Raw genomic sequence first — 27,972 nt, 5'->3', positions numbered from 1 at the left:
GCAGGCTCAGCAAGGGGGCTGCAATCTAAGCTCCTCTCTGTGGAGGGTGGGACAGACCCCCTTAGTGGCACCAGACAGGTGCCACCCCGGCACCCCAGCTCCGCAGAAGCAGTGCCAGCCCAGGCCTCCTCCACCAGGCACCGCATCCACTTATTGCAAGCATCCAAGCGGAGCGCTCTTCCTCAGCCACCTCCCCTGCTAATCCACCTTCTACAATTTTGCTAGGGGCCAACCGATCCAGGCGGAGCTCACTTCCAAAGCAGCTCAGGTATACTGATCCCAAGGCGTCATCGTTCCCATCTTAGTGAACGCAAGCCAGCAGTCCAGGTCAGGTTAATTTGACAGTGTATTAAACCCAGATCTGTGACTGGGGGTGAATGTTTTGCCATTGTGCAACATTCCGTCCATCATCTTGTGTGTTTAGGATTAGTCTAGGCATCTGCATCTCTTGAGAAGGAAGGCCTTTCAAGAGCAGGCTGAGTGCAGTGCAGGACGGAGGTCAGGACTGACAACTAACAGATATTTGATGTCTTTAATTATTTCTTTGGCCTTGGTGAGGTTGTTTTCTTGTGACTTGCGAGCACTCTAAGTCTTGTGTATGCAGTAGCCCTGGATAACCACTTCAAAGGTATCCCATTTGGTTGTGCAATAGGTAGTGGAGCTCTTGCTGACCTCATATACAGGATGCTAATGACTCTCAAAATGGGAGATCCTCTAAGGCTGTAACCAGGAGGTGCCATGTGGGAATGGGAGCAGTGCTTACTTTGTGAAAAAAATAAATGAGTGACACGGCTGTGATCAGGAGGCCACTGCTGGATGCACCACTCATTGCCCCTGCCAGCGCTGCCAATGACAGTGCCAACAGAACTACTAATCCTCACACTCCTACAAGTGTGACAATTCAGAGTATTCCAGTCACCAAAGCTATAAGAATTGCTTGTGTGGCATGTAGAAGTGAGGTAGTAAGTAAGCTATGGTCCGATATGGACCGGATCAGGTAATCCAAGTTAAAAAATGTTGTGCGCATGCGAATTGAACATAGTATTTAATTGAGGCTGACATAAATGTCATGTGGGGGGGGCAGAGGGAAAGGAGTATAGTCAGCACCTGAGGTGTGTTGTCTCCTTGTCTCCACTACTAATGACCAGTTATTTAGTCAATTAATAAAGTAGCGGACATTGCTAGTAGTTGGGCCTAAGGTAGGGGTGAATGTGATCTGCCGAGAATGGTGCATTGAAGTCTCCACCAAACACACAGTGAAGGTTGGCCCAAATCGCTAATGAGTTTGAAAGTCACTTTAAGAAGGCTGACTGTTCTGAGTTGGGGCATATATACCAACCACCCAGCACCTCTGCATATCTGCCTTTGGGGGCGGTGATGGTGGCTTTCACATAGAATGATCCCTTCACGGAACCAGAAATTTGAATCTGCCATCTTTTTTTAAGTCTGAACCCTTCAGATGTAGTGGTATGTGTCTCCTGTAGGAATGCTATTTGTGTCCCCCTACTTTTAAGATAGGAGTGAATCTTATAGCGCCTGCTATCTGTGGGAATTCCTCAAATAGTACAGGATATGAATGTGTATGAATTGAAATTCGAAGCAACCATCAGTTTTGTAAAGAGAAGCTTACCCCACACGATTGAGTCATGGAATGGATGACATCACCTGTCATGATTGTATGTGTTGCCTAGGGCCCCTATGGAGTAGAAGTTAGGTTGGAGGGGAGGGCGAGATTGTGGACAGTAGTTAACAAAACCGGGCAGATGGCAAACGACCAGCCACTCCAAATTGTACATGAACTGTCATAAGTTATTCTTCGAGGAAGGTGGATTGCCAGAATTGAGGACTACCATATGTGCTGAAAGCCAATACTAAAATGCACTTGGGATGCACAGCTTAGATCAGGAGAACAAGTTTACGTCCGCCATGTTGGCCTCACAGGTCGCGCCCCCTGTCTGTCCTATACCCATCTTTACATCTCACACTAGTTCTAAATCCTTTCATTGGCCCTCAGTGCAGTGTTGAAGCAGTGCTCATTCATAGGATCTAAACTGTGTTAGCCCTTCATCTATCAACGAGTTACGAGGTATATACTAAGGAAATACCATGTATACCCTCTCAAGGGAGGCCTGCGAACATAGCTCCATACAATTCTGGTCTTGAATTTTTACTAGTAACCATCTGAGCAAAGACTAACTCACCATCCGCAAGGTTTGTGCGCAAGACCACGGGGACAGCTTCTCTAATGAAGGAGTGGCTTTTCATCAGGAATCGAATCTGCAGAAAATAAGAAATGTCTCATAAACTGTGCATCTCAGAGCTATGCCAGACCAATTACTTCCTGAGTTGGTACTTCTCTTCCTTTTTCACATTCCTTTTGTATTAAGCGTTTTTCACCTTTATTGAAAAGTTATTTGCTGGGAAAACAGAAAGTTAGCCATAATTCAGACGTAGCAGTACTTGTCGAAATAAAGGCCCATGTTCCGCAAAGACGATTGACCGCAAGATCCATGTCTGACTGAGTGATATACCACTAGAATATGGCTGAGTTTTCCTACTCAATGCTGTTAGAAACAGTTATTGTATTATAGGCTTCCTCCCTATTTCTTAATTACAAAAAATTCTTTAAGCGTTAGTGACTGCAGTTGTGTTGAATAATGGCTTTAATCATCAGCTTCTGCAATTATGAGGCCTATTCAAAAAGGTAAATCAACATATGAGAATATTTAGAGGAGTAAACGCACTCTTTTTCTACTTTTGTCTATTCTAAACTGTGTAGACTTACAAGTCTCCACCTCATGAAACAGGGTGGAGCCAAATGTGCAGGTGTACAGTTACTACTAGTAACTTTTCACACATAGGTGGAATTCTCCACCACCAGGTGAGAGGTCTCTCTGTGGTTAACTATAGAGAAAATGTAAAAAGTTTATTAAAGGGAAAAAATAAAATAAAAGTATTTGTATGTTTTATAGTAATGAAAATTAATAACACACACACATATATGTAAATATATATACTAAATGTAGACCACAAAAAAAATTACAGCACTCAACCTAATTCCAAATAAAATATTTATTTAATTTAAATATATTTAAAGTTGTATTTGACGAAAACTACCTTTCTGAAGTAAAATATTTATATTTATTAATTTTGTATAAAAACGTACCAAAGGTTACGTATAGAATCAATTTTAAATAATTAACTTTTTTTAAAAAATAGTTACATTTATTTATCAATGTGAAACGTTATTAAAATATTTTATCACACCATTTTTGTATTCATAAATATTTTTGCAAAATTAAATTGCATTTATTTATAATTTTGAAAATTCAAAGTACACTATTTTAGCATTGTTTCCTAAAGGGTTCTATTTTAAGTCCCTGCCTCAATTATTTTCTATGGGAGGTTGTTCCAGTGCCAATATTTGGCCATGTTTGGTGCTGGGCTTACTCCAGGTCTGAGCTGGAGTGCATTTACTGCTGTTTGAGCCCTTGTTGGCTGTGGTAATTTTAGAAGTGCAGTTTATGAATAGCTATGGGCTTACTCTTATTTGTGGATGGGTGTCTGTCCCTCCCTACACCCCTCCTTAGCCCTGCCTAAACCCCTCCTTACTCCTGCAAAATCCCCTCCCTTTAAGTGGTAAGCAGTGCCCGCTTTCCATCCACTTTCCCTCCCTCTCACATTTACTACTAAGAACTAAACATACATGTGTGAGAATCTCCCCACAGGAAAGACAGGCGAGATGAAGTGATGATGTTCACCTGTAGATTTGTGAATTGCATTTTGTAGGAAGTAGTATTGCAGTAGTAATTCATATTATTAATGAGGCCACTTGTATTCTACTTGGGCCCGCAGGTACAGGTTGAAACACGTGTTTCTGGAGCAATATGTGGACCTATTTCAAGAAGAAATTTAGGCGCAAAGAGTGGTGGTGCTTTTCTCCTGAAAAAAACAGTAATCCCAAATGATCCGCCGGTCAGGGCACACTCCCTAGCCCTTCAGAAAGTTAGCCACCTGTATGGTGGAATGGAAATGGAACCACATTAAAGTGGTTTGGATGATGCAATCATTGGCACGTAGATGGCTGTTGATGACCTCTAGCGAATCTCCTCCCCCTTCCGGGTCTCAAGTATTGTTTCTGCTTTGGTGGGAGAACCATGAGGCATGTAACTTAATTGGTGGCAAGGTGGTTTCACAAGAATGAGAAGTCTCGGCGTTACCTTTGAGAAAGTTCAAGAGAGAACGAAACATGTCAGGATTGCCGCCGGTTGAAATAAAGAAATGCAAACTCCGTTGCTGGTGTGCGGCTGGTTTCTTCTGCACTGAAGATGTTGTGGTAATATGTAGCGGCGTGGTTCTGCCGCAGCGACGCACCTCCAGACAGAGCGCCGTTGCCTTCCCGCAATTGAACCAGAGTTTTGTGTGTCGTGGTAGCGAATAGGGAAGGCTGGTGAGCGCCAAGGACTACTTTGGTATGGACCTCGAGTCAGCCTCGAAAATGGGCTGCGTGGGGCACAACGCACTTTACATTTCAAGAAACCGGGACAAAATGAACTTCGAAATTTACCCAATGGAGGGTTGAAAAAATATATTCAAAAGGTGAACCACAAAGACCATAAGACATAGCGAGCCAAAAAAAAGGCTGGGACAAATCTACAATTAAAGCATAAGCAAGGTGGTTTCACAAGAATGAGAAGTCTCGGCGTTACCTTTGAGAAAGTTCAAGAGAGAACGAAACATGTCAGGATTGCCGCCGGTTGAAATAAAGAAATGCAAACTCCGTTGCTGGTGTGCGGCTGGTTTCTTCTGCACTGAAGATGTTGTGGTAATATGTAGCGGCGTGGTTCTGCCGCAGCGACGCACCTCCAGACAGAGCGCCGTTGCCTTCCCGCAAGTGAACCAGAGTTTTGTGTGTCGTGGTAGCGAATAGGGAAGGCTGGTGAGCGCCAAGGACTACTTTGGTATGGACCTCGAGTCAGCCTCGAAAATGGGCTGCGTGGGGCACAACGCACTTTACATTTCAAGAAACCGGGACAAAATGAACTTCGAAATTTACCCAATGGAGGGTTGAAAAAATATATTCAAAAGGTGAACCACAAAGACCATAAGACATAGCGAGCCAAAAAAAAGGTGGGGACAAATCTACAATTAAAGCATAAGCAAGGTGGTTTCACAAGAATGAGAAGTCTCGGCGTTACCTTTGAGAAAGTTCAAGAGAGAACGAAACATGTCAGGATTGCCGCCGGTTGAAATAAAGAAATGCAAACTCCGTTGCTGGTGTGCGGCTGGTTTCTTCTGCACTGAAGATGTTGTGGTAACTTAATTGGTATTTAAATTATTCTCACTTTTCCTTATAAAGAAGAAATTGGGAAAATGAAGGCCAGTTCTAGATCTACGGAATCTAAGTGTCTCAAAGAAACAAATATTTTGTATGGTGACTTTGCAAGAAATCCTCCAACTACTAAAACAAGGGATTACAAGACATCTCTGGTGCTAAAGAATGCATATTTTTATATGCCAATATACCCAAATCATCGCAAATACCTGAAATTAGTAGTAGCTGTTCACTACTATCAGTTCAAAGTCCTACAGTTCGGACCCAAAACGACCCCACGGATATTCACAGTGTGAATGGCTCCAGTAGCAACACATCTTAGAAATCAAGGCCATCACATTTCCCCCTATCTAGACAGTTGATTATTCAAAGGAAATTTCCCCAAAGCCAGTAAAGTGTCTACCAGGGACTGCTTGCAGCTCTTCAGCAGATTTTGCCTTACTTAAGGAGAAATCATCCTTAATCCCTCACAGAAGGATTACCTTTTACCATTTTGCACAAAGCATTTCATCTAAAGATGAGTGGAACGCCTAACTATTTTGACAAGGAAATTATAAAAAGAAAAATTAGTCACTGTCCATCTCTTAATGTTCTTTTTTAGGGATGATGTCCACCTGCATCCCTTTGATCCTACAGATCTGCCTTCACATGAGACCTTTCAAGAGGAAACTCATCAAACAGGGGCTACAAATAGAGGGATTGTTCAACAACCTCTTAAAATTGAAAAGCCAAATGAGAAAAGCCATACCATGGTGGACACAACAATACTACGTGGGATTGTCTTTTCTCCAAAAGGATGCTCAATTTGTTAGTACAACAGACATGTCCCTAGAGGGTTGGGTTTTTAATTAGAGTCATAAATTCACAGAGGATTTGTGAATTAAAGTTCTAGCTATCTCTAAAATGTAACCTCTTCATGCCCAAATAAAGCACCTTTTTAAAAGCTAATTTCTCAAACGAAGGAAATGCACTTCTTTAAATAAAGTTCTACCTTCTTGCCAAATGTTGTGTAATTTCAGCATTTCGTAATTTTTTTCCCTGCATCGTGGAGCAATAAATCTTATCAAAATTAGATTAGGAAATACAACAACAATCCCTCCTTTGTTTTCTAAGCCTCCACTTTACTGGTCTCCACACAATTTACCATGGAGAACCTAAAGTGGGTGTACTTTTTTCAGAAAGTTATGTGTAGCCTCTTAGAACAGCATCCAAGTTTATAAGAAAACAAAACTTTTATTTCCTATTCAAAATTTGACCTAACCATAACACCACAACACTGGTGTTATAAGTGTCAGTTATTTTAATATCTGCCTCTATCTCCGCATATTCTGACCATATAGCTGTCGATTTACATAATAGCAATCATAAAACATTAATAATCATAGTGCAATAAATATAACGTCTAAAACCAAATGTGCCTAAAAACAACATTAACACTGTGGTGGGAACAGAGAATAAGGGTTCAGAACAAAATACAACATTAAGAATACACTTTTGATATGTGTATGCACATTAATAGAATAAAACCAGATATTTAGCCGTTTAAGGCGCTAACTTTAGCCGTTATTATCCACATAGCCAACAGGAGAGTGCAACAACCAATGGTTTAGTACAGTTGGTTTTTAATATCCTTGGGGAAGGCATATTCTCTTATCCCCAAATTCTGGCAGATTGGTAAAAGCGATTGAAGCCTACTGGTTAAGTAGGCTGGGCAGAACAACATTACGTGGCATATGTAGGAAAAAGCCGTTTTACGAGTCCTTAATAGCGATTTTTAGCAAATCGCTATTAAGGACTCGCTAAATGCTATGTATGTAGGAATCGCAATAATAATTGAGATTCCTACATATTCCTTAAATGCGAATAGCAAATTACGATTCACAGTTAAGGAATACCTTCCCTTTCATTCCTATGGGCCATGAGGCCCATAGGAATGAATGGGAAGCAATTTGCGAGTACCCATTAGGTACTTGCAAATTGCAAATGCAATTTCAAGGGTGCAAGGGTGTCAAAAGGACACCCTGTAGTACCCCGAAAATATGTATGTGTGCACATGTGGTGCACATACATGACCTAAGGGCATGTATGTGCGCCACACGGCACTTTGAAAAATGCAAAAAAGTGAATTTTTCAAAAAAATTGCAAATTACCACAAACCTGAAGTTGGTGGTAATTTGCGATTTCCTAAGCCATAATCGCACAACTCGGGTGCTTCCTACATTGCATTTAAGGAATCGCAATTTGCGATTCCTTAAATGCAATCACAAAATAGGGAAGTGCAAATTTTGAGATTCCCTATTTTGCGATTGCCTTTGGGGATGATACATCTCAAAAGCACTTTTCCCGTTCGCAAACAGGCTGATTCTGAGAATCAGCTCGTTTGCGAACGGGAAAAGAGCTTGATACATATGCCCCTACAGGTTCTAGAGAACAGAGGGGCAGGGTCTGAAAATTAGGTAGCAGGAATAAGTGCCTCACGTGGTGGGGTTAAATCTCATCTCTAGTGAATCAGCCTTTAATTTTTCGCACCATTGGATGACGCAACCCGGTCGCATCCCAAACACAACCCCTCTCATTGCACTCCTATTGTCATCCAGACAAAACTTTTTTAACCGGTCGAACACACTTTGTCATAAAAACGCTCTACAATCAAGTGATTTTATACACCTTAACCAGTTAAAAAAACCCCGGTCACCACTGAATTCGGCAGAAAGTATTTAGAACCTTGGGATCTATAATCAAAGCATGTTTCTCCTCTATCGTCTTGTGTCTGTTTAATGTTGACTGGAGCACTTCCAAAAGGGATGTACCATTGGCCCAAAGCCGGCGGCCATTTTGGAAAGGTTACCGCTCTAGTCAGTACATGACTAGGCGGCTTCATTTCCTTATATACGAGCTCCCTTCACAGACACGCCAATATGCGGTCTCGAGGGAAGCAGAAGTAGGTACTCAGCCGGGAGAGCAGAAATGGAAGTAAGTCCATTCTTTTTCAGAAACCACCAAAGGCCAACCTGTGCTTTATACCCACAGTAGACCCCAGGTGCCTGCAAAAAACTGAGAAATAACAAATCTTTCTCTCCCGCTTTTAGAATTCCAGTTGAACTCTCTAAATCCCTCGTAATGACCATGAGGCACATCAAAGCCTTTTAAAAAGTATGTTTTATGTTGTGTGAATTGTGTCTAAGTTTCGTATTTTTTCCATGTGACACTATGTATTTTCGGTCTTGCTTCCTAAAGGAAGTCCCCGCTTAAAATCACAAAGGGGATACAGCGCACCACTTCGTTGTTTCCTATTACAGGTTCTCAGGCGCATGATCTTTCTTTTTACAGGCACTTTTGTGATCTATGCAAGTAAATTCCTGACGCATGACACGTCCGCCATAAGTACCACTGGAAAGAATGAATTGTTTTTACCTTAAGGGACCTGCTAGAAGCAGGGTGTGTTTTTTAATCACTTTGGTGTTCTTTCTGTATTACAGATCACTACGGAACATTAGTAAATGTCTTATGTATTTCTCTACTAATGCTTAGCAACCAGCATTTATAATCACTGTTTATATTGTACATTTTGGAGTTATAATTACAGGGCTGGTCCCTGTGATGTCCTGAGGAAGAGCTTGGAGGTAAGCTCGAAACATGTTGGCACTCTTCTAGGACTCCTGACTCAATGCATATCAGTTTGACCTAGAGACCACCCCACTTTTAATATATTGGCTAGGAGCAAGAATAAAGTTATTCCGCTCACTAGTTAGGTATTTTTAAATCACTCCACTCCATACTCAGCACTGCACTACACATAGATCCTCACTAAAGTGCTCCTACGTATCTCGAAAGTCGCAGCACACCTCAACCCGCAGCGGGTTGGGATGGCCGCTATGATGAAGCATGTCACCCTGGGGAAACCCTGGTGAGTGAGGGGACTCAAGAAAGGAAATTTTTTCCTTTCTGGATCACATCAAACACTTTTTGATGCAAATCCATCTATACAGCTAGGTTCTTTATCCGTATCCTGGATTTTTTGTATGTACTACTGTAACAGGAGGGCGAACCTAGCATATCCCTCTACCCCCCCCGTTTTTTTAACCTTTAATTAAGAGAAGGGCATCGGTCAGAGAGCTGTGTCGCATATTTGAGTGTTGAGGACTTTCAGTGCTGCCAATATGCAAATGTAATATTACTCTAAGAGACTAACCTAGCCCCCCTTGGGACACGCCACAATGATGGTAGCCCGATCTCCCCCAAGGTGGCTTTCATATGCTTAATCCAAGGTATTTTACTTGAACCCACCAGCCTGAATATTTCTTCTAATCCATCTAAGTAAAGGTGGAGCTCTGGAGTGGGCTAGATCCTCTTCCAGAAGAGAATGGGACGCAGACCAACTTTGTCTGAAAGGGGTATAAAACTCAAGTCAAGCCTTAGTGGCAATGAAGGCTTACTTATAGGGACATCTACTAATGTTCACATGAATCGGTTTTCTGTCAATACTAACGAAGAGAAGTCTAGGTGGCCCCACAATTCTGCACCATACTTGGCCATCCCCAGGTCTTGATGGTAATAGACCTGTAGTGCTGGCTGTGCCAGTCGGAAGGCAGAGTTATGGGCCAGCTTTGTAATACATTCTGCTACTTGCTCTAGTCTTAATCTGCGCTGCAATAATGTGTGTTTGCCACTCGCCCTGCTCTATTAATTAGCCCAGATAGGTGAATGTCTGCACTCTCTCCAGTGGTTTTCCTGCCAAAGTCGGATTTGCCCTGGATTTGCAACCTGGGTTAAATACCATAGATTTGGTTTTGGCCACGTTTATTTCAAGGTCCTGTGCTATCCAAAAAAGTTTAAAGTGGTCCAATAATGTTTGGAGGCCCATGGGTGATTTTGAAATGAGGAGGGTATCGTCAGCAAACATAAGGGCAGGAAGGAATCCTCATGTCTTCCAATTTAGGGGCATCATTATCACTGTGATCTAGGTGCTTTATAAGGCTATTGATGTAGAGTGAGAATAACGTGGGAGCAAGTACGCACCACCTGCCTAACCCTTTTATTGATGAGAAATGGCTCTGTAAGCCCACCTGACTTCCCACATCAAACCTGTGCATAGTTATTGTTGTGCAACCTCACTATAATATCTTGTATAGCTCCTGCAGCAATCACCATAAAGTTGACCTAGGTACTAAATCAAAGGCGGAGCGGAGATCCACGAATAGGATGTACAGATGACCTCTCCCCAGGGTTACAGTTTTCCAGATTAACATCAGTAGTCAGAACAACTGGTTTACGGTACTCGTGGCTTTCCTAACTCCTGCCTGCAACAGAGACAGGATGTTATTATCTGCCATTCAATCCTGTAGTCTGCTGGGTAAAATGCTGGAAACTAGCTTTTGAGAGCTATTGAGCAGACTAATAGGCCCGTAGTTGATGGGGAATTCGTGGGGGCTCTTTTAATGAATGGGGACAATTTCTGCCCCGGCCCATGTCGGCAGCAGAGGTGCCCCATGCAGAAAAGCTGTGATCAATGGTGAAAAGTAGGCTCCCCAAATGTCGGCCTCATCCGGGAATAAGTCCTCTGGAATTTTATCCAATCCTGGTGCTTTATTGGGAACGATGCCCTTAATGGCTGCACACATTTCTGCTACAGATATTTCAAAGAGACTGTGGTCATTCCCAATTAAGGAGATTGTGGCAGACATCCCCCATTACCATCATTTACCTCCCAGACACTTCCAAAGGTCTGTCTTACAAGCCCTGTGCTCAAATATTTAACTGGGTAGATAAAAGTTTCACTCGGCAGTACATACAAGTCAGTGAAGTATGCTGTCCAGTTGCTCGCTGCAATATTAGTCGGTATAGTACAGTGCCCTTCCCCGGAACCAAAGGATATTAAATTCCAAAAGGCACAATGATCTTTTTGCTTGGCACCGGATAAGAGGCTCTCCCACCTTCCCCGTTCCTACTCTTTTCTAGCTACATTGAGAGCCTGTTTATGGGCTCCTGTGCTGCCTGAATTAGGACCCTGTCTTGGGTGCTTATGGCTAGAACTAGCTTATATTTTGCCACTTGTTTGTTGTACCAGGACGGAGGTCGCTTTCTTTCTACCGCTTGTCAGGCCTCAATATAAAACAAACTTTTTAGTTTTTTAAACGTCACTTGGTGGATTTCAGTGATTCTCTCTTCCGTCCGACACCTGTGTCCTAATGAATTTTGTTCTTATGATTCAATGTAGATAACCTATAACCTCAATTTTTGTCTTTCCCCAATTGATGCACAACATGTATATCGCGGCACTGACTCAATATATTGTAATGTGTATTCATGTATGTTTAAACATACGCCCAATCATTATTTATTGCTTTGTTATGTCTAACGAGTACTATGATGTGCGTTTCCCATTGTTGTAGATTCTCCAGATACCAAAGCCGTGCGACTTGCACTGTGGCAAAACTATCCCCGCAGTTGTTTGTATTACCATTATTAAATCTCTTTCTTTCAGACTTGTTCAGAAATAGATCGTGAATTAGCAACCTCCATGCAGGGCACACGTTCTAATAGTCTCTCTTCCCTTACATATTCCAACATATACTCAGCACCTGCAATTTGACACGTACGCGTGTGTAACTGACTGGTATAAACCTGCGTGTTTAACCCCTTCGCCGCTGGCGGGATTCCCCCGCTGTGCTGGGGGGCGGGGGGCGCGTACAGCACCCCCATGCTCATTACGAGGTCAGCTCGTCATGAGCCACGGCGCTCTGGTGCATGACCGCACCCGTTCCAATGGAACATTCAGCACAGCAGGGGAATCAGCCCAGCGTGCGAGCGTTCCAAGTAACAGGCGCGGGCATGACGAGCACCGGAGCGCCATGGCTCATGACGAGCTGACCTCGTCATGATCGCTCAAGAGGTTAACCAGCAGTATTTAGTGCTCCGGTTCCACTTCATGGACCGAGACGTTTCCTGAGCAGCGGTATGCCCTCTCTCTGCACACGCCAAGCTCCCAGCAGGCGCCCGGCTGTTTTTAGCAATTGTTGTGAATCTGATTACAACATGCAGTAAACGTCGTTAATGTTATTTATACATGCATGTAATTAACTGTTGGAATTCTGCACATTCAAATAGCGGGATTCAGTCCTCCGGTTCCCCGTCATGGACCAATGCGTTTTTCCTTAAGCATCGGCAAGCCTTCAATATGCGCACGCTAAGCCTTTATTACACGTGCAGATAATTTATCTATATGTAGCCCTTGTTTTTTTAGTTGGTGTAACTATCCGGAACTTCAATCCTTTCAATTCTCCTTTTTCAGAGACGCTTGACAAACGGAGCTACCTTTGCCCGGTTTTTTGAATATACATGAGGTAACTTTTTAACATCAGTTGTTTCCTGCACGGATGTTGCAATTATGTATTCTTTGGGCCCTGTCCAACACTTTTCCTCGAATTTATCTCTGTTTGACTTTTAGAATTGAACAAATCTCAAGGCCCAGCTGATCTACCTGGAATGACCTTTTTTCACTCATTATGGGATTAATCCCCTCTCAAGGAAGTGTACTGAGTAGGCCCAATCTACTTCCTGACTGAAAAAGGGGCTTTTAATCCAATTCTGAACCTGCCCATTATTCTTGCAGGTGATTGTTCTCGCTCGCCAGTATGGAGCCTACGCGCCCACCCTCTCCCCTCCAGGCCTAACTCAGGGGCCAATCATGGTAAAATATTGGGCTTAGGCCCTTGGTTAAGTTGTATTTCACTTCCCTCATGGAAATTTGTAGCTCTTAAAGTTTCTATGCTCTATCCCCAGGTAACCAAAGCCCCTCCCCCTCTCCAACACTCCTGTCCTGAGGAAGACCCGGCATAAGGAACACAACAACCTACCATTCTCTAGGGGTTGAAACGTCAACATCTGACATACTAGCCAGTTTGCCCAACAGCGATTTATCAAAGTGCTTTTTGTTATAAACTATGGCTATCTAATGTTTGGATATATTGTGAATAACCTGGCTTTAAATATGAGCCCTCTTGCTTTGTAAATAATAGATTTTGTGAATCACACTTTGTTTCATTCACTCCCTCCTCCTCACCTCAATCACAATACCCTCACCCTTCCCCTTTCCCTCCTGGGGCACTGTTTTAATACTGTGTTAACAAATGCTATGAATTATCATTTGTCCAGTGTGATTAAACAACACTGTACATTGAGCATAACACGGTTCTTTCATCTTTTGTTTTAGAATTCTTAAAAATTATTTTTTTCTTTTTATGCATGTTCAATTGATCACCGGGACCACTGTTCCAATGTACTGTTCTATACCCAGGTCCCAGTGACTTCATTTAGGTCTACCCTTCAAGGTAACAATCATTTGAGGAAGCATATTCTACCAGTACTCCACCATGCACTGTTAGTGATGCTTGCTCCATTTCCTTATTCTGAAACCTGACAACAGAATCCTGGAGCAATGGTAAGAAGTCGTCACAGACTGCTCCTCACAATCACTGTATAGTCTTTTTCTCTGATTAACATCATACAGAGAAGTGTCTCAACTATGAGAAGATGTCAAGGATGACCCTCAAGGACACCTAGAAGTGAGGTTAGCGTCCCACTGAGTATATAGCAATGCCAGGCACCGTGCCAGAAGGGCGCCCGAGTCACGGCAGGGAATTGTTTGAGGGATCAGGGCCCCGTAGAGCTTGGCCTGGACCTGTGAAAACCGAAGGCTCTCCAGCTCCAGCCAGTAGGCCAGATTGGACCACCCGCCATTCAGCCAGTTGTGTATCTCCAGGAGACGGGTAGCCAGGTAATACAAGAAAGGGTTTGTCATCCCATACCTCATTCAAAGGAAGGTCATTGTCAATGGGCGAGGGTGAGTCATGGCCTTGGGCTATCCCAGAGAAGTCATGATTATGTCATCAATGTCCCGGAACCACTTGCGAGGGAAACAAAGCCTAAGGTATTGGATTTCATATAGTAACCTGGGCAGCACCATCATTTTGAAAAGGGCAGTTTTGCTTAGGGGATTGAGGGGGAGAGATTACCATCTGCGGAGGTCCTCTTTTACTCGCATGAGTAAGTGGTTAATGTTGAGAGACTAGGTCACCCAAATGCCAAGATATTAAAAGGAGAGGCATCTATGAGGAATAGTGTTCTGCACTATGCTGCTCTTGCCCCCTAGTATATGTTGGGAGTACCATTCATCAAGTGAAGAAACGAGTTCTAGAACACACCAGGGCAATTATCAATGAGGATAAGCAATATCCAATTGCAAGGCATTTCAAAGAACTGCATGGTAAAAATGTTAATGTTCTACAGTTCGTGCCCTAGACAGAATTCCAAAATTGGAGAGGGGAGGGAACATAATAAGAGAGTTGAGACAATTGGAGTCCAACGTTGGGACTGAATAAAGATGAGGAAATGTCAATCAATCTGGGTTAACTGTTATAGAATAGACTTTGCTGTATAGTGAGAGCTCAGATGTATAATATTCTGTAAATAATGAAGCCAAAGTTTGTTTTTAAAATTCACATATATTATAGTGATGGCACCTTTTTTGTATTTTTTTGTAGGAGAAAAACTGTCAGCGTACCATAAAGAAGAACAACAAACAAGGGCACATTGAAATTGTATTTTTGATCTATTTGTATGAGAATGCTATACTTTCATAGTAAGGGATGCATATTGTGAGTTAATTTTCATTAATTGTTCTGAAATTTGAATACAAAAGGCCCACTAGGGCAGGATATATTTAATTAATTTGTCAATATGGAATGATATTTGCAGGAAATTATGCCCACCGGAGCGGAATTGTATATATTGTATCTATTGTACATATTGCAGCAATATCGTCTTTTGGCATAAACACGATTCACCGTGTTTAGAGAAAATAACACTCACTTGAAGAGCTTTTATCTAATTCTTTGACAGTAAAAGCACGGTTAAAGTTTTGACCAAGGGGGCGTGGCCTGACTGCCGAGCGGAATGGCTGCCTGAAAGCGCAGCTCCGCCGATTGAGCAAATTAATCCGGCAATAATCCGTTTCTGAAGACACTGGAGCTCGGATCTCGTGCCCCTTGAGCCAGCGGAACATCCCCACATCGATCCGCGGGAGCCTTGCTGCGGTGCGACTCAGCTTCGGAGGCGCCCTGTCCCCCTTCCATGTGGCCGCTGTGAGGCCCGCTGTGGTGCGACGCGCCGGGACCTCGCGTTGCCGCTGCCCGACCGGAAGTGGCTGCCGGCCCGGCATCGCGCGAGTGGCCAGTCCCGCATGGATCGTGAACTGGTGCATCTGACCGCACCGTCTGCCTGACAGGTATTTTGAAGCAGGGGCTAGCAGCGGCGGCTAACTACACGGCGGCTCCGGAAGCCGTGATCGAGGAACACAGGGAAGCTGAGGCGGACGGGCGGAGGAGAGCGGAACTGCGGACCTCGTGGCCATACCTGCACAGTGAGTGAGGCTCTGTCTGCGCCACCCGAGTGTGGAGGTCTCCGGTAACGGAATTGGCACCCTGGGGCGCTAGCCGCTTGCCATTCAATCTGGGCGGCCGGCCACAGCGTGTGACATTTGGGGCTTGCACCGCCATTTTATACCGGCGCCTATGACCGCATGAATAGCGGACCGTGAGAGACTCCTACAAAGGGGCGATAGTTGCGCATTGCCTCCCCACGTCACCACACCACTACCTACTTGTCGTGAACCAGTGAATCTTTGCACCGGGACGCTGGGAAGTGCTCTTCTTGACCGGGGCGACCGCCTGTACTGCCATAACGCGCCGCCTGCGTTTTGGTCTGCGCAGTGCCGGTGTCACGCCTGCTGCCGGACGCGGCGCCTTGCCTGACTGGCGCGAGAGGCGTGGAGGTGGCCTCGGGCAACTGTTGGTGGTCACGCTGAACCCAGCTGTCGCTATGGGCAAACCAGATACGAGACAGCCCAAAATTGCGTTCGAAAAGACGACCAAGAAACCACAGGGTCAAGAAATACCGGAACAGGAACCGCAGGGAGAAGCTCGGCCCGTACTCCCGGCGGACGACATCAAAGCCATGTTCCAAGGCCTCAAATCGAGTTTGCAAGGAATTGATGGCAAGATGGACGCGCTGGCTGCTCGGATGGACAGCATGACCAGAAGAATGGACAAGCAAGAAGGAGTGGTTGGGGTGTTAGAAACACGTGTGACTGAGACGGAAGAAAGCCAGTCGGATCTAGACAAAAAGCTGCGAGGCATGGACAAGGTGTTGGCCCTAATCCAAATGAAGAATGAGGATTTGGAAGCAAGGTCCAGAAGGAATAACGTGCGCATCACGGGAGTGGCAGAATCGACAGACATTGGAAATATGGAACGCTACATCGAACAGATGATGAAAGACCTGTTTGGCGCAGAGCTGTCCTCCATGTTCCTGGTGGAGAGGGCGCATCGTACGTTGGGACCAGTTCCAAAACCGGCTGCCACACCTCGGCCCATCCTGGCTCGGATCCTCAACTATAGAGACAGGGACTCGATATTGCGACTGGCACGGGGTATGGCGGAGATACAATACAAGGGCAACCGGATAGCTATGTACCCTGATTTCACGTTGCAAGTACAATTAGCGAGAAGGGAATTTCTGCCTGCGAAAAAAGTGTTTCAGCAAACTGGCACAAAATACTCCCTAATCTATCCAGCGAAACTGAGGGTCCAAAGCCCGGGCAAACCCACGTTCTTCACAGACGCCAAGGCGGCGTTGAAGTTTGCTAAACAGCTTGCCAAGGAACAGAAGGGTCAGCAAGAGGTGGTGGAACAGGAGGACGCTGCACAGCTAAGTGATGTTGAATAATGCACAGCTCCTTTATGCCTCACGTTGATGGGGGCTTTTCATGTAGGGGAGGGATGTCAGGGCGCTGCCTGCTTGCATGGGCACAGTATTACCGATTGCTGTTTGTTTGCGACCTTTTTTACTAGAACGCTGTTACTCCGCTTGGCTTGAGGGGTGGGGGGCCCTGTAGCGCGAAGTGTCTGGCCTGCGCTCGATCGCCTTGCCACAAGTGCGGGGTTAGAAGGCACATACCTGCGTACCCCAGGGAATGACTCCCATAATCTGTTTCGACCATCTATTACTGTTGTTAATTTGTACTGTTGGGTTGGAATGGGTGGGGATGACTGCACGACCTAATTGGGGGGTTGGAGCGGGTGGTAGGGGCGGGACGAGGTTTAGTTATGTTCGGTTTGCATTGTTCACCAACGAAAACGCTAAATTGACATTGTCGCTGAAGTACTTACATGAGAGTCATTGACCCCGACACGACATTCATGTGGATGGAATGGATGTGGTCGACTTTTCGATTGACTGTGGAGTGGGGACCGTTGGGTCCTGAGTGGACTGCGCTGGGTGCGCCATTGATCAGATTGTACACGCTATTCCTGTTACCTCTATGGCAGCTGATGGGAGCTTAAAGTCAAATGCACCCACGACTCCTGATACGCGCAACGATACGGCATCGATAACATGCATGTCATGGAATGTGAGGGGAATGAATGATAGAAGGAAGGCGAGATTGGTCCATGCCTATCTAGCTAGGAAAAATGTGGATATCTGCATGCTCCAGGAAACTCATTTACACACAACTGATGCCCCACAACTCAAACACGCTAGATGGGGGGAGGTGGTGCATGCCCCATATTCGAATTATGCACGGGGGTGGCGATTCTGATCCGAAGAGGCTTGCACTGGGTAACACATCAGGTGATGAGGGACGGGGAGGGAAGATACACGCTAATCCTGGGAGTGTTGTGTGGCGTCCGGGTGCTGCTTGTGAATGTCTATGGCCCTATTGATGACAACCCTGCCTTTTACGAGCAGCTATGGGATAAATTGCGTCCCTTCACCAATGCAGCGATATTGTGGTCAGGTGATTTCAACGTAGTGCTGTCTGACGCTATGGATCGACAGGGCGCTGCCCGGGAGCACCACCCGAAGGCGGCCGAGGCGCTGGGAAACATTATCTTGGAAGCTTCCCTGGTGGACTCCTGGAGGATATTACACCCGCTCACGCGGGCAGGCACTTGTATCACGGCCCATAGGGCCGCGTGGTCGAGACTCGACTATTGGCTGCTATCCAGGGACTTGCATGCTTCAGTTTTGTCGGCGGTGCATTTGATCACTGTCAGACCACGCCCCGGTGGAAGTGACCTTGGCTACCCCAGCGCAATACGCCCAGCCATTTAGTTGGCGGTTTCCCTCGCAGGCCTTATTAGACCAGGTGTTTAAGGAGGAGCTGAGAGGTAAGCTAGAAGAGTACTTTGAGCTCAATGAAGGGTCTGTGGACTCGCCCGGTACACTCTGGGAGGCCTGCAAAGTGGTGGCTAGGGGGCAGTGTATGGCGCTTAAAACCGGCGTACTGCGATCCATAAGAACTACACTGACCGCGCTAGAAAAGGAACTGGCGACTCTGGAGGCGGAACTTTCTGACTCGCCTACGACTGCGACCCAGGCGGCCTTCAGGGCGAAACTCACCCGATATCAAGAAGAGGCTGAGAGGGAGGTGAAATTCCTACACAAACACGCTCTGGCTAGAAGATACGGGGAGGGAGACCGCCCAGGTAGGACACTTGCCGCAATGCTTCAGAAACCGAGAGGTAAAGAATACATTTTGGAACTGACCACCGAAACTGGCGTAATAGCACGGACGCCGGGAGAACTCCTGAAAACTATGGAGGATTACTATGAGAAACTGCACACCTCCAGGGTACAGCCCGAGGACGAGATGATTACGGACTACCTAGACACAGTGGCATTGGCATGGTTCAACAATGGGGCACGTGAATATATGGATTTGCCGATCACACCTGAAGACATCCGAAAAACCATAGCTAGCATGCCCTCGGGCAAAGCACCTGGCCCAGATGGCCTCACGGCCTCTTTCTATAAAGAATATGCGGACATCCTAGTCCCTAGGTTGCACAGGATGTATATGGAAGCGATTGAGGTTGGAAGCCTCCCCCCGTCGCTTCGTGAAGCCATGATAATTACGCTCCTAAAACCGGGCAAAGACCCCGCATGCCCTGATTCGTATAGGCCACTGTCCCTCATTAACTTGGATGCCAAGATTTATGCTAAATTGCTAGCGGAGAGAATGACACCTATGATACCACAAATAGCACTATCGGATCAATCGGGATTCGTGACGGGTAGGTCCACATCACATAACCTGCGCACACTATTTGGACTGCTGCATTACCTGGATCCGAAGGTCCAGGCCGCGGCGGCTTTGTTGGATGCCACTAAGGCATTTGACTCTCTTGAGTGGAAGTTTTTGCGAGCGCTGTTCACTAGAATGGGGTTTAGCAACCTACTTATTCAGAAAATTTGCGTTCTTTATAATGGCCCGACGGCAAGAGTAAAGATAAACGGACAAGTCTTGCAGCCTATAAGGATCTCCAGAGGGACCAGGCAAGGCTGCCCATTATCACCGCTGCTCTTTGCCGTTGCCACAGAGCCACTGGCGGCAAGATTGAGACAACATAACACCCAGAGAAGCATAGGTTTCACCTCTAGGGGATTATTGGTGTCCCTTTACGCGGATGACATCACAATCTTTATGCAAAACCCGGCGGATAATTTTGACCCCCTCATGAGGGAAATAGTGCGATACAGTGGCTTGACAGGCATAGATGTCAACTGGTCTAAATCCACGCTGTTGCCGCTCACGGACGACACAGTACGCTGTCGTACCGAATTCCCCATCGCATGGGTTGCAGGGGAAGTGAAATATGTAGGGATACACATAAGCCGCTCTATACAAGACCTGTGGCTCTTAAACTATGGCGCAGCGGTGGATTGGCTGGAGACCAAAGTGAAAAAGTGGATCAACCTGCCGCTGTCGCTGACGGGGCGTGTAGCAATCACCAAAATGGTCATACTACCCAAATTTTTATATCTCTTTGCGAACATACCACTGCCGCTTACAATGACTTTTTTCAAGCGCATACGCTCCGCCTTACTCGATCTCGTGTGGGCGGGCAAACAGCCTCGAGTGCAGTGGAAAGTCCTGACGCTTCCTTTTCGCCAGGGTGGTCTGGCGGCCCCAGACTTCGAGCTCTATGCTTATTGCGCTCAGGCCCAGTACCTGCACTTCTGGCAACACCCGATCCCGTATCAGCCTCACGTGGCGATTGAACAGGATGTATCGGCACCTACCCCCTTGACCACGACGCTATACCATAAATATAAACGGTCGCCAGACGATGTAAATACGGTGGAAACGGTACGATGGGCCTGGCAGAACATCGCAAAGCGTGCAAACATTTCTGAACTGTACGCCCCGTCCATGCCGCTGTGCGGCAACCCGCTATTGGGTCCTCTACGGGATGCGGCGGTCTCTGAAAGGGCGCGAAAGTGCGGCCTCTTGGTGGCTGGCGACCTATACCCCGATGACACATTTGTGGAACTGGGGGATATCTGCGAATCAGAGGTCCCTACAGCTTCCGAATTACTGCTCTACTACCAAATACGAGCGGCATGCAAGGCCAGGTACCCGATGTTCCCTGCGGTGCCGCCGTCGCTTGCAGCGCTAGAGAACGTACTGTCGAACAGCTCTCCGAAAAAACTGATCACCCGGATCTATAAAATCACACAAGACACGGCACCGTGGATACAACCTCCTTCGAAATTTCAGTGGGAGGCAGAGGCGGGTATAAGCATCACCGACAAGCAATGGACGTACTGCTGCACTCAACTAGAAAACTTGTCGCCAAATTATAGACTGCGCTTAATTCACTTCAATTTTCTGCATAGGACGTACCACACACCTGCGCAACTCTTTAAAATAGGGCTACTGTCTGAGTCCCGGTGCTGGAGATGCAATGCAGAAGATGCAGATTTCTTTCACCTCACGTGGAGCTGCGTGCCAGTGCAGCGATACTGGGTTGATGTATTTTCAAAACTGGGACAGATAATAGGAGTAACGACACTTCCTGCTCCATTGATGGCCCTACTGGGCTTCGTGGCAGACGTTCCCAAAGCCTCGAGGAAATTGGCTGCCCTGCTACTCCTCTTGGCAAAGAGGCAAATTGCGCTACATTGGAAGCGGAAACATGCTCCGAAGGCGGAACACTGGATTCAGTCGGCGCTATACTGTCGGGATCAACTGACCACATATGGAGAGCTGCTACCACAGAGATCTAGGCCTGCTGACATCTGGCAACCCCTGACGACCTGGCTGTCTGGAGGGGGGGCGGATGAATAGAGACTGACATGGTGCGAAGAGAGACTGGTGATGGATGATTGACGTTGTAGGGGACTTGAAGAGCTAATGGGCTGGACCACGGGAGCTCAGAATGGATGTAGTGACGACTGTACACGGATGGCCCCATGGAAGTGAGCCTGGGAAAAGTCGACAACACGCCTGGCATTGAATGGTCTGTCTCCTGGATTGATCCCCTTCCTCCCCGTGCTGCCCCCCCTCCCCTGCGATCCCTCCCTCCCTACGCATTCCTCCACATCTCCCTTTCCACATTAGACGCAAACTGCTGCCAAGTGGCAACGATGCTGATGACAATGTACTCTCAACAGTGACAACTTGTGAAAGACAACACTGAAAGCGTTACTGGTTTAGTTATATAGGGTTCTTACACATTAATACTGCATATTTTGCACATCTGTGTGCGTTGAGTGTCCACACAATGTGGGCCATTTGGAATTACGGATGCTGCCTGCCTCCGGGTTGTTGGCGAAATAGCAGTGTACTGGCTTAAATCGCTGAATAAAAGTTTATAACCCAAAAAAAAAAAAAAAAAGTTTTGACCAAGATTCAAAAGACGACTAAACTTTGATATTTGATTTAAGACCATTTCAAAATGGATGCCATGTTTTAGATGTCTTCAATTTTGTGTTGGGGCAGGTAGTCCTACCTTTATTGTAATGAACAATCATTATATGTCGGCACTGTTTACAGACTGCGAGTTACCCGTGACCAAGAAGCGGCTGCACCGAAACGCGTCAGGCGTTTCTTTGCTATTTTGTTAATAAAATACTTCACGCTTTCGGAGCTGGGCTCAAGACTGCTTTTTGAACGTATGGAAAGTATTTTCGAAATATATATATATATATATATATATATATATACATACATATATATATATATATATATATATATATATATATATATATATATATATATATATATATATATATATATATATATATATATATATATATATCTGAATCAACAATTTGCCTTAAGCATCTGGAAAGCACTCGAGCAAGCCCATGAGGAAGGGGCGTGTTAACCTTGAAACGCGGCACGCAAACATGATAACATCAGAGAAAGACAGAAGCCGAAACGTGTCATGTTACTGCTGGCAAGATGAATTAAAATGCTCGTAAGAAACAGAAAGACAACTGTGAGTGCTTCTTTACCCAGATGGGATTCAAAGAGTGAGCGTTCATTTAAACGTGGTTGCACTTCCGCGTTACAGCACCCGTTCGAGAGTGCGCGGCAACAAGGTGCAGAGGAGTGGCGATATATATATGCTGGCTGGCGGTTGACAGTAGGTAGTTATAGTTAGGACCGATTTACCACAGGAAATCCGCAACATTCTATTTGGAATAACTTTGGCACCGGTTGACTAATCTTCGCGAAATTTTCAAAACTGGTGGGGCCCTCCGGTCCGCTCCTATCCTAAAAGTCTCAGGGTGATTCGGGAAGCGGGGGCAGAGAAAAAAGGGGGGTCCCAAAACGTGTTTTCCCCATGCAATTTTCCTTAGGAACTGTTCATCGCGGCTACAGCCCGAACTGCTGAAACGAATTACACCAAATTTGGCAAAGAGGTAGTCCTTGGTTCAGACTCATGCCTTTTGCTTAAATGGTGTAAATCCATTCAGTAGTTCCTGAGCAAATTACAATTAAAAGTACATATATATCTATGGCCTCGGTGGATCCGTGCATCCTGCGTGTACCCTAAGCGCACCGCGCCGATCGCGCGCTGAATGCTAATTGGCTGTCAAGTGGTTGTAAACATTCAAAACCAGGGACTGTTGGCAGCCATTTTTTGCCTCGGTAGAAGCGAGGATCTAGAAATTAGTGGAACAAGTGTTCAAAACATATAGAGGGTAGGTTAGAAATATTTTGACCCTCTTGACCTGCTTAGGGGGTCCCACAAGGACCCCTACGGACCCCCCCAAAGTATTATTTTTTTTTTTAAACTGAGAAATGTGCGCTGGTTGCATGGATCTGCCATTAAAAAAATAAAAACGAAGCACGGGCATCAGTGCTTGTTTAAAAATTAGCTACCTGGGAGGGCCAAATCCCGGGGTGTAAAATATTACATTTGATGGGGGTTCAGAGGGGCCCTGTAGCCTGGCGCCCGCCATTCCTCGGTGCTACAAAATAAATGGGTGAGGGAGCTCAAAGGTCCGTCTAAGCCCCGGGGATTATCACCCTCCGGGTCTTTTTATATTTTGGGAGGGGGGCCGCGTGGTCCCCATTCTGGAGCACTCAAAAGCCTTGGGGAATACCACCCCCCAGGAGCAGCTCCTGCTGTGTCTTGGGGTGCCTACTCCTGGGACTATACTGTTTTCCATGGCAGGGCGGGAGTCGAGGTTCCCGCTCTGTCATAGCAAACTTGAGGGCATATTAACAAGTGCCATTTCGCCGCAATTTAAAAAAAAAAGCCAAAAGTGTGGTGAAAATGATATTGCCCTATTTACTAGGCAACGCTAAGATGCATTAAATGTGTGAGCAGCCGGTTTGCTAACGGCTCGCCTCGTATCTCCAATGAGTTACAATGTAGGTGTTCCCAGTGGCAAGGCAGGTGTACCTATGACAATATAATATGGAAGAGGGAGGTATGACAACAGCGTTGTATTTACAAGGCGGCCCTGGATTTGAGGACCGATAGCAAAACTCTTGGTAATTGTGGTTTATGTCGGATCCTAACATCTGTTCTGAAGTAGACCTAAGCATGTTTAATATGCGAGGTGGATTGATCTGCTAAGTCCACAGTCTTATATTAACAAGCTTTTCACTTGAGAACATGAATGAGCGCTGTATTTCTCGCGATAGTGAGGGCACATTTACAAGGACAGCGTTAAATTTATCATCGCTTTAGCGTTAGAAAAGTGCTGTTAAAGAGGCCATAATGGGCTTATTAATAGGCTTTTGAGAATTTGTGAGAATTCCAATAGACGCCCAGGTTTACACCAGAACATTTTAACGCTGTCCTTGCATCCCATGGGCGTATGTTCAACGTTGGGGACTGTGGGTGGAGGCCCAATGTCCCTACAGTGCCAGTCAGCTCCCTGCGTCCTTCGGAAGCCACCATTACTTATCCACACGTGGACCTGCTAATATGCAGCTCCCCATGGGGGAAAAGCATTCTGATTTGCATTTTGAAAGAGAGAGTAGGTTTTCGTGTTCTCTCTTTCAAAATGCAAACCACGTTTGCTATGGCAGGGCGGGAGCCTCGGCTCTCACCCTGCAATAGCAAACAGCAGTGTTGAAAAAATCTTCCGGTAAGACAACAAAGGATTTTGAAGTCCATCATCGCCGTTTTAGCTGTAGTCTGCTGCCGTTAAAGCGGCGATCATTTTAACGCCGTCCTTGTAAATATGCCCCTAAGTTTTGGAATGTCGACAATCCCGTCTCCCATTTAAATAGGCACGAAGTATTTAGTGACGTGCACACTGTGAATCGTGAAGCAACAGTGTCTGAATGTAATCGATAAAGAATTGCCCATTGGTGTGTACAGAGTAGGCAAATTTTACATGGGGTTTTGTAACGTCAGTGGCTATTCCTCAAGCCCTCTCTTGAGGTTAATTCGAAGAGTTGTGTACTTCTTTTGCTCATAATGTACATAGTATTCTGTTGTCTCAGTTTGCTTTCCCCTCTGTCATGTACAGGATCCTGGGTAAATATAGCGGCTTCTGTACAGCCAGTACCTTTCAACCCTACCCCCAAACTGCTTACTGCCTGTTACCATAGTAACAGTTCATGGAACACTTAACTAAGCACACAGGTCACAAGTTCACCACACAATCTTGCTAATCCAAACAGCAAGTTTGCTGGACTTTTTAAAATGTTCCAAAGGCACCATTAATCGCAGCTACAGACTCTGGTAAAGAGCTGGTAAAGAGTTAGCCTCAGTATTATACTTCTAGTTATAAACATCATTTCTACTTTAGATTTTTAAATCTTCTCTAAGCATATGATTATCACACTAAGTAATAGTGAAATGTTGTCAGAAAAATACGTATACACTCATTTATTTATTAACTTTTATTAAAACAAAAATAAATAAATAGAAATGTAACTTTAACATAGCAGTATACTGAACAAAATGGGAGATGGACTCCAATGGTAGGAGGGTAGGTAACCTGCAAAACAAAAAATGAAAATGAGTCTTTAAAATTAGATCGATGTGACTGAAGGAGGTCAAAGATCACAAATTAACATAACACTTGGCAATATTGCTAATTCGCACGTGTGTAGTGTGCCTGACACATCCCACCCCTTTCATAAGCCCGCGTTGAAGAGGTGTCTGTAGGGAAGTGCCTGCTGGGTTAGATCTACAGTATGGTCCAGCAGGTCTTTAAAATGATTCAGAGATGATACAGAATTAGGTGAGAGATCAGGTAATTATGCAAGACAATATAGTTTATTTGCAGCACGTTTAATTGGAGGCATTGTGTATCCAAGCCGCTCTGCTTACCTTTTGTAAACACTGTTTTCAGCAGAGCTCACAACTTGAACTCTGCTTTGGTTCTATACTGCAGACTGTATTAAACTCAGCCTTGATTTATTTATCTGCAGAGTGGACAGCACCGTCCATAACTGGAAAAGAGAAAGAGAAACAATATGAGAGAGAGGGAGAGAGAGAAAGAGAGAATAAACGACATTGAAAGTGTGAGAGAGAGAAAGCAGTAGATGGAGCAGGAGAGGTAGTGTTGATACTGGAGAAAATGTTTGTAGCTCACCTTTTTGCCTCCGGTATGTGTCCAAGCACGTGCCGGTTCATAGTGCACCCTCAAGTTTAGTGATCTGAAAGATAGTTTAGAGTTAGTAATAGCAGAGAACATACAACTGCACACGTATATTTCTGCGTTATGCCTTTGGACACTCAGGATACTGTATTACAAAAACTTCCACTGCAAGGAGGTGTCTGTGCGCTCTTTTTCGCCTAGAGTACTGTACCCATGCACTCCCACTGCATAGCGGTGAGTTCTCATTACTGCGTACCCAGACTAATGCACCCCATTGACTCCCAGTGTACGGAGATGAGTGCCCTTTCTTGCACGCTCAGACTGTTGCAACCTATCCACTCCCACTGCCTGGAGGTAATTGTACATTCGTACGCAGTCAAGTTGCTGCACACTATCCACTTTCTCCGCCCACAGGTGACTTCTCGTTGCTTCGGAAACAAACTTCTTTGCTCACCTTGTGCCATTGACGTGATTCAAAGAGGGTCCAACACGTGTCGAAGCAGCCTTCTTAAGTGTTGTTATGATGGCCACGCATCATCGCAGAATCCTCAAACGTTGAGCTTTGGAGGTGTTGGGGGGACGCCAATTTGTGAAACACAACCTGTTAGATAAAAAGGAAGTTAAGATTGTGCGTCATTTGTTTATCAAAGGAGAGAGGAAGAGAGAGAGTGATTGAAAAGAATATTCGCAGCTCACCTTTCTGTCACCAGTGTTTCTTAAACCATGTGCCAGGACATAGTGTACCATGAGGCTCTAGATGTAAAAGATAGAAAAAAAGATGTTATGATTGGTAATTGTCACTATCTTAATGTGGAGTTGAATAACATCGCCCTTTCACACACCTTCCCTCCCGCATTAAAAATACAACTATTTGTACAGTTCCAACATGATTAATGGGCTTCGATTTATGAAGCATTAGTAGAGGAGTAATGTTTTCCATCCAGTTATAGAAAACAAGTGGTGCACAGTGATACACGTGTTTTCAATCATCACGAGCGACGGACTTTTGACCGACTGTTGAAACTATCCTGCTATAGGAAAAAAATACAAATGCAATAAGATACGGTATATAGGACTGCGTACCTCTAAATCGCTACATTACCTTTTTGTATCCAGTCTGCTGCCCCCCTCTACTCCCTCCGCTGTGCACCCAGGCCTCACTGCTCACCTTTTTGCAGACAGGGGACGTTCTACATCATGCAGTCCTGCTCTGTCACCAAGAAGTCTCACATTTGGTGCTGAGTCTTGATATCACCATGGCAAAGGACATACTCGTGCACCCATCATCATCGCACGTTCCTCACCTGCTCAGTCCTTTCGGTACCACTAACACAGTGACCAAAGAGGCCACACACCTGGTGATGGGCCCCCTGTTTGGTAGTTTGGGCCTACATGCGGGTCCGAACCACCAGGACGGGCCATCACAGCGCTTGCGATGGGAGCAACTCTAAAATGGCGTAGAGCACGTGCGCCCGTCTTTTTTATTGGTAGGGTCACGTGTGTTGTGACACATGTGCTGGATGGGTGTGGTGTGGGTGTATACCAGCCATGAGGGAGTGTGTGTGTGCAGTTCTGACAACTAGACATGGAACTAAGAAATCACTGCAATGGAAATCTGGGCCCTGTAGCGTTGTTCTTTATTCCTGGAAGCGTAAGCGGAGTGGGCTGGACTGTCATATGCCAGTGCTGCGGGAGGCTGTAAACGATGACTG

General features: G+C 45.4%; 1 protein-coding gene across 1 annotated transcript in view; it reads right to left on the bottom strand.

Moving 5' to 3' along the window:
* Nucleotides 1-27,972, bottom strand: part of SOAT2 (sterol O-acyltransferase 2) — a 463,801-nt gene that overhangs the window by 191,049 nt on the left and 244,780 nt on the right. The window contains exon 7 of the mRNA XM_078687322.1: nt 2,202-2,277. Within this exon, the coding sequence (XP_078543448.1) occupies nt 2,202-2,277 (76 nt within the window). The remainder of the gene's footprint in view (nt 1-2,201; nt 2,278-27,972) is intronic.

The sequence above is a fragment of the Lissotriton helveticus genome, chromosome 1_1 (genome assembly GCF_964261635.1).
Source record: "Lissotriton helveticus chromosome 1_1, aLisHel1.1, whole genome shotgun sequence".
NCBI lineage: Eukaryota > Metazoa > Chordata > Amphibia > Caudata > Salamandridae > Lissotriton > Lissotriton helveticus.
This window is presented reverse-complemented; position numbering and strand designations above follow the sequence as displayed.